Here is a 6,676-nt window from a genome sequence, read left to right on the forward strand (position 1 = left end):
TACAACATACACGTCTACAACATACACATCTAAAACATACACGTCTACAACATACATGTCTACAACATACACATCTACAACATACATGTCTACAACATACATGTCTAAAACATACACGTCTACAACATACATGTCTACAACATACATGTCTACAACATACATGTCTAGAACATACACGTCTACAACATACATGTCTACAACATACACGTCTACAACATACATGTCTACAACATACACATCTACAACATACATGTCTACAACATACACATCTACAACATACAAGTCTACAACATACACATCTACAACATACATGTCTACAACATACACGTCTACAACATACACGTCTACAACATACACATCTACAACATACATGTCTACAACATACACGTCTACAACATACACGTCTACAACATACATGTCTACAACATACACGTCTACAACATACACGTCTACAACATACATGTCTACAACATACATGTCTACAACATACACGTCTACAACATACATGTCTACAACATACATGTCTACAACATACACGTCTACAACATACATGTCTACAACATACACGTCTACAACATACATGTCTACAACATACATGTCTACAACATACATGTCTACAACATACACGTCTACAACATACACGTCTACAACATACATGTCTACAACATACATGTCTACAACATACACGTCTACAACATACATGTCTACAACATACATGTCTACAACATACACGTCTACAACATACATGTCTACAACATACATGTCTACAACATACATGTCTACAACATACACGTCTACAACATACACGTCTACAACATACATGTCTACAACATACACATCTACAACATACATGTCTACAACATACACATCTACAACATACACGTCTACAACATACATGTCTACAACATACATGTCTACAACATACACATCTACAACATACATGTCTACAACATACACATCTACAACATACACATCTACATCATACACATCTATAACATACATGTCTACAACATACATGTCTACAACATACACATCTACAACATACACGTCTACAACATACATGTCTACAACATACATGTCTACAACATACACGTCTACAACATACACGTCTACAACATACATGTCTACAACATACACATCTACAACATACACATCTACAACATACACGTCTACAACATACACATCTACAACATACACATCTACAACATACACATCTACAACATACACGTCTACAACATACACATCTACAACATACACATCTACAACATACACGTCTACAACATACACATCTACAACATACAAGTCTACAACATACACATCTACAACATACACGTCTTCCTATAATCTTAAAGGAGTGCAAAACACTGCCCACCTTCAAAACCACTCTCAAAAAACATTTACAGGAGGCTGCAATCCGTAACTGGACCCTCTAAATCAAAAATCTAATTAAAAGACTACACCCCCACCAGGACTACCCTCTATATATTCTTGTGGTTTTGTTGTTATGTCTCCCACCCCCCCCCCCCCCCCCACCCGAAATACCCTCTGCACATACTAGTTGTTTTGTCCCACCCCCCTACCTGGTCTACACTCTGAGCAAACGCAATGTTATTATGTCGCCCCCCCCCCCCCTCCCCCCCGCCTAAATCTACTGGTGTTTTTGTACCCCCCCCCCACCATGACCACACACTGTACATACTTGTTGTTTTGTCCCCCCGCCCGAACTACCCATTGTACATATTATATGTCTGTCCCCCTGCCCGAACTACCCACTGTACATACTTTTGTTTTTTCCCCCGCCCCCACCTGTGGTGTATGTCCCCACCTGTCCCCACCTGTCTACAACATACACATCTACAACATACATGTCTACAACATACATGTCTACAACATACACATCTACAACATACATGTCTACAACATACACGTCTACAACATACACATCTACAACATACACATCTACAACATACATGTCTACAACATACACATCTACAACATACACATCTACAACATACACATCTACAACATACATGTCTACAACATACAAGTCTACAACGTACACGTCTACAACATACACGTCTACAACATACACGTCTACAACATACACATCTACAACATACATGTCTACAACATACATGTCTACAACATACACGTCTACAACATGTCTACAACATACACATCTACAACATACATGTCTACAACATACACGTCTACAACATACACGTCTACAACATACATGTCTACAACATACATGTCTACAACATACACGTCTACAACATACACATCTACAACATACACGTCTACAACATACATGTCTACAACATACACATCTACAACATACACGTCTACAACATACATGTCTACAACATACATATCTACAACATACATGTCTACAACATACACGTCTACAACATACATGTCTACAACATACACATCTACAACATACACATCTACAACATACATGTCTACAACATACACGTCTACAACATACACGTCTACAACATGTCTACAACATACATGTCTACAACGTACACGTCTACAACGAGACATTATGTAGCCTACCATTTTAAGAACATGTTTCCCCATCAGAATTAGGCCCTATGTTCCCTCAGCAGCATAGGGAACATAGGAAACATAGGGCTGAGGGAACATAGGGAACATAGGGAACATAGGGAACATAGGGAACATAGGGAACATAGGGCTGAGGGAACATAGGGAACATAGGGAACATAGGGAACATAGGGAACATAGGGAACATAGGAAACATAGGGCTGAGGGAACATAGGGAACATAGGGAACATAGGGCTGAGGGAACATAGGGCTGAGGGAACATAGGGAACATAGGGAACATAGGGAACATAGGGAACATAGGGAACATAGGGAACATAGGGCTGAGGGAACATAGGGAACATAGGGAACATAGGGAACATAGGGAACATAGGGAACATAGGGAACATAGGGAACATAGGGAACATAGGGCTGAGGGAACATAGGGAACATAGGGAACATAGGTCTGTAGGGCTGTAGGAACATAGACACGCTCCCCCATGATGGCCGTTAATGTCTCACTTGTGACCGGTACAATTTCGCAAAGGTGTTGCGGAGGTGATGACACCCGGCTTGGAAATGATCCGCTTTGATCCTCCGCGGCTTTGCTAACCTGGGTGTGGTGTCACGTGGTGTCTGTCTCTCTAACAACCCCGGGGAGGGGGTGGGGGAGGAGGTGGGAGTGCCGGGGGGACGAGATCGGTGCAGCGGCCACACCTTTTATTGATCTCCGGGGACCGGGGATCGTAAAACCGCTCGTTAACTAACCGTCACTTATCAACCCCATCCTCGCGCGTCTGCACACGCCTAGCAGTCCTTCAACGGTATCGCGTCACATTCTCTCGATCCCTTAAACATCCAGAAGTGTGTCATTGTCGGTTTTTTTTTAAAACACTGGAGCCCTTTGTTCAACCGGGCCTACAGTATGTGGTTACCTTGGCTACAGTTGTGTCGTTACCTGGCTGACAGGTTTCCATGTCAACAGAACAATATTGACAATCCGCGAACAGAGAGAGACCCGGGTCTGTGATCAAACAGGCTCAGTCGGCCTCCCTCCCTCCCTCCCCACCCCTCTGTCAATAAAGTCAAACAACCGGTTCCACCAGAATCCTGCACCGCCTGATTATTCCGCCTCATCTCATTTCTGTTTCGTCTGCTTTTAAATCCATTTTAAAAACACCTCACCACCCCACCGTGCGCCCAGAAAACACCTAGGCCCGGCATCCTTCCCCTCGCGCCTGTGAAAACACCTAGGCCCTCTGCATCCTTCCCCCTGCGCCTGTGGGAAGATTCTAGGCGTAGCCTCATACCACCAGGCCCCACGAACAAATGACTAACAGATTATGTTATTTATTTATTTATTGAAGGGATTTAAAAGCTACTGAACTACTGAAACAGGGGGATGTGACTAGTAAAGAAGGGGTTAAACACTGCAACAATAGACAAGGGCAGAACAGCCGTGGACCGGCCCCAGCACGCAGGCAGCAGGGTTGTTGCGTAAAAACCAAAAAAACGTGTTCCAACTGTTGGATAAAAGCTTCCAGATGTGGAGCTCTCTCTCTCTCTCGTCCACCAGACAGACAGACTGCTGCTACTGCCGCACACTACATTTCACACAAACAACCAACAGTCATGCACTCTCCCTCTCTCTCTCTCTCTCTCTCTCTCTCTCTCTCTCTCTCTCTCTCTCTCTCTCTCTCTCTCTCTCTCTCTCTCTGTCTCTCTCTCTCTCTCTCTCTCTCTGTCTGTCTCTGTCTCTCTGTCTGTCTCTCTCTCTCTCTCTGTCTCTCTCTGTCTCTCTCTCTCTCTCTCTCTCTCTCTCTGTCTCTCTCTCTCTCTCTCTCTCTGTCTCTCTCTCTCTCTCTCTCTCTGTCTGTCTCTGTCTCTCTGTCTGTCTCTCTCTCTCTCTCTCTCTCTGTCTCTCTCTCTCTCTCTCTCTCTCTCTCTGTCTCTCTCTCTCTCTGTCTGTCTCTCTCTCTCTCTCTCTCTGTCTGTCTCTGTCTCTCTGTCTCTCTGTCTGTCTCTCTCTCTGTCTCTCTCTCTGTCTCTCTCTCTCTCTCTGTCTGTCTCTCTCTCTGTCTCTCTCTCTCTCTGTCTCTCTCTCTCTGTGTCTCTCTCTCTCTCTCTCTCTCTCTCTCTGTCTCTCTCTCTCTCTGTCTCTCTCTCTCTCTGTCTCTCTCTCTCTCTCTGTCTGTCTCTGTCTCTCTGTCTCTCTCTCTCTGTCTCTCTCTCTGTGTGTCTCTCTCTCTCTCTCTCTCTCTCTCTCTCTCTGTCTCTGTCTCTCTGTTTCTCTCTGTCTGTCTCTCTGTCTCTCTCTCTCTCTCTCTCTCTCTGTCTATCTGTCTCTCTCTCTCTCTCTGTCTCTCTCTCTCTCTGTCTCTCTCTCTCTCTGTCTATCTGTCTCTCTCTCTCTGTCTCTCTCTCTCTGTCTATCTGTCTCTCTCTCTCTCTCTGTCTCTCTCTCTCTCTGTCTCTCTCTCTCTCTCTCTCTCTCTCTCTCTCTCTCTCTGTCTCTCTGTCTCTCTGTGTCTCTCTCTCTCTCTGTCTGTCAAACAAGCACAACCAAACACAACCCCCCCTCAAAAAAATCAGACAAGAGAAAAACGTTTTAAAACTAGATGCCAGCCCTGCCTCCGTCTTGTTAAAAAGACAACGTCATACTTTTTACAGCGTCGGATTACAACACTGTAACTTCTTTTTTTTTTTCTTTCCCAGAGAATTTTTTTTGTGTGACAGACAGCAGGAAGGTGGGACCAGGGGGGAGGACCAGGGGGGAGGACCAGGGGGGAGGAGGGGAGGACCAGAGGGGAGGACCAGGGGGGAGGACCAGGGGGGGGGGGGGGACCAGGGGGGAGGATCAGGGGGGAGGACCAGGGGGGAGGATTCGGGAGCGAGGCCAACGTGTGACAGAAGCGATGGGACGTTGAGAGAGAAAAGTAACAATTACTGAGCGTCGCAGAGAGAGAAGTTTAACACGCTGATCAAAGACATCTGATCTCCCCACCACACCAGTCCACATGGCAGAGCAGGTAGGAGCCCGGCGGAGAGATGGGTGTTTTTATTGACAGCGCAGAACTTTACAAACCTGATCAGGCGCGTTTTACTTTCTGCCACTTTTCTGCGGGTTTGTTGTCTGTTGTCTGTTTTCTGCGGCCAGCCCGAGTTGACGGACTGGTTCAGACGAGACGCGCTTTTAGGAGGTTTTCACTTTACGCACCGAAGTTGTTTTCGTTACATTAGGGTGTTATGTTGTTATATTAGGGTTTTATATTGTTACATTAGGGTGTTACAGTGTTACATTAGGGTGTTACAGTGTTACATTAGGGTGTTAAAGTGTTACATTAGGGTTTTATATTGTTACATTAGGGTGTTAAAGTGTTACATTATGGTTTTATATTGTTACATTAGGGTGTTAAAGTGTTACATTAGGGTGTTACAGTGTTACATTAGGGTGTTACGGTGTTACATTAGGGTGTTACAGTGTTACATTAGGGTGTTACAGTGTTACATTAGGGTGTTACAGTGTTGCATTAGGGTGTTAGGGTGTTACATTAGGGTGTTACAGTGTTACATTAGGGTGTTACAGTGTTACATTAGGGTGTTACAGTGTTACATTAGGGTGTTACATTAGGGTGTTACAGTGTTACATTAGGGTGTTACAGTGTTACATTAGGGTGTTACAGTGTTACATTAGGGTGTTAGTGTGTTACATTAGGGTGTTACAGTGTTACATTAGGGTGTTATATTGTTACATTAGGGTGTTAGGGTGTTAGGGTTAGGGCTATGCCATCTCAGTCTGATCTTAAGGGAGATGATACTGTAATGTGATATTTGCATCGGATACTTTTATTGTTGTTATTTGTTGTTTGTTGTCTATTATTGTTATTTTGCACTCTACTGATCCTCTGATGATTCAGTCCTTCCCTCAGCAGAGTGTGGTAGACAGACAGACAGACAGACAGGCAGACAGACAGGCAGGCAGGCAGACAGACAGGCAGACAGGCAGGCAGACAGGCAGGCAGGCAGACAGACAGGCAGACAGACAGACAGACAGACCTCAGCAGAGTGTGGTAGGCAGACAGGCAGACAGACAGACAGACAGGCAGACAGACAGGCAGACAGGCAGGCA

General features: G+C 44.7%; 1 protein-coding gene across 2 annotated transcripts in view; it reads left to right on the top strand.

Moving 5' to 3' along the window:
* The first annotated feature begins 5,441 nt into the window (after positions 1–5,441).
* s100v2 (S100 calcium binding protein V2) overlaps positions 5,442–6,676 on the top strand; it is an 11,038-nt gene continuing 9,803 nt past the window's right edge. For both annotated transcript variants that reach the window (XR_013937435.1, XM_080530719.1), the window contains exon 1: positions 5,442–5,576. Coding sequence is in view for 1 of the 2 variants with exons in the window: in XM_080530719.1 (XP_080386845.1) it covers positions 5,565–5,576 (12 nt within the window). In the remaining variant the exon portion in view is untranslated. The remainder of the gene's footprint in view (positions 5,577–6,676) is intronic.

Source organism: Nansenia antarctica (assembly GCF_963989245.1).
Source record: "Nansenia antarctica genome assembly, chromosome: 5".
Taxonomy (NCBI): Eukaryota; Metazoa; Chordata; class Actinopteri; order Argentiniformes; family Microstomatidae; genus Nansenia; species Nansenia antarctica.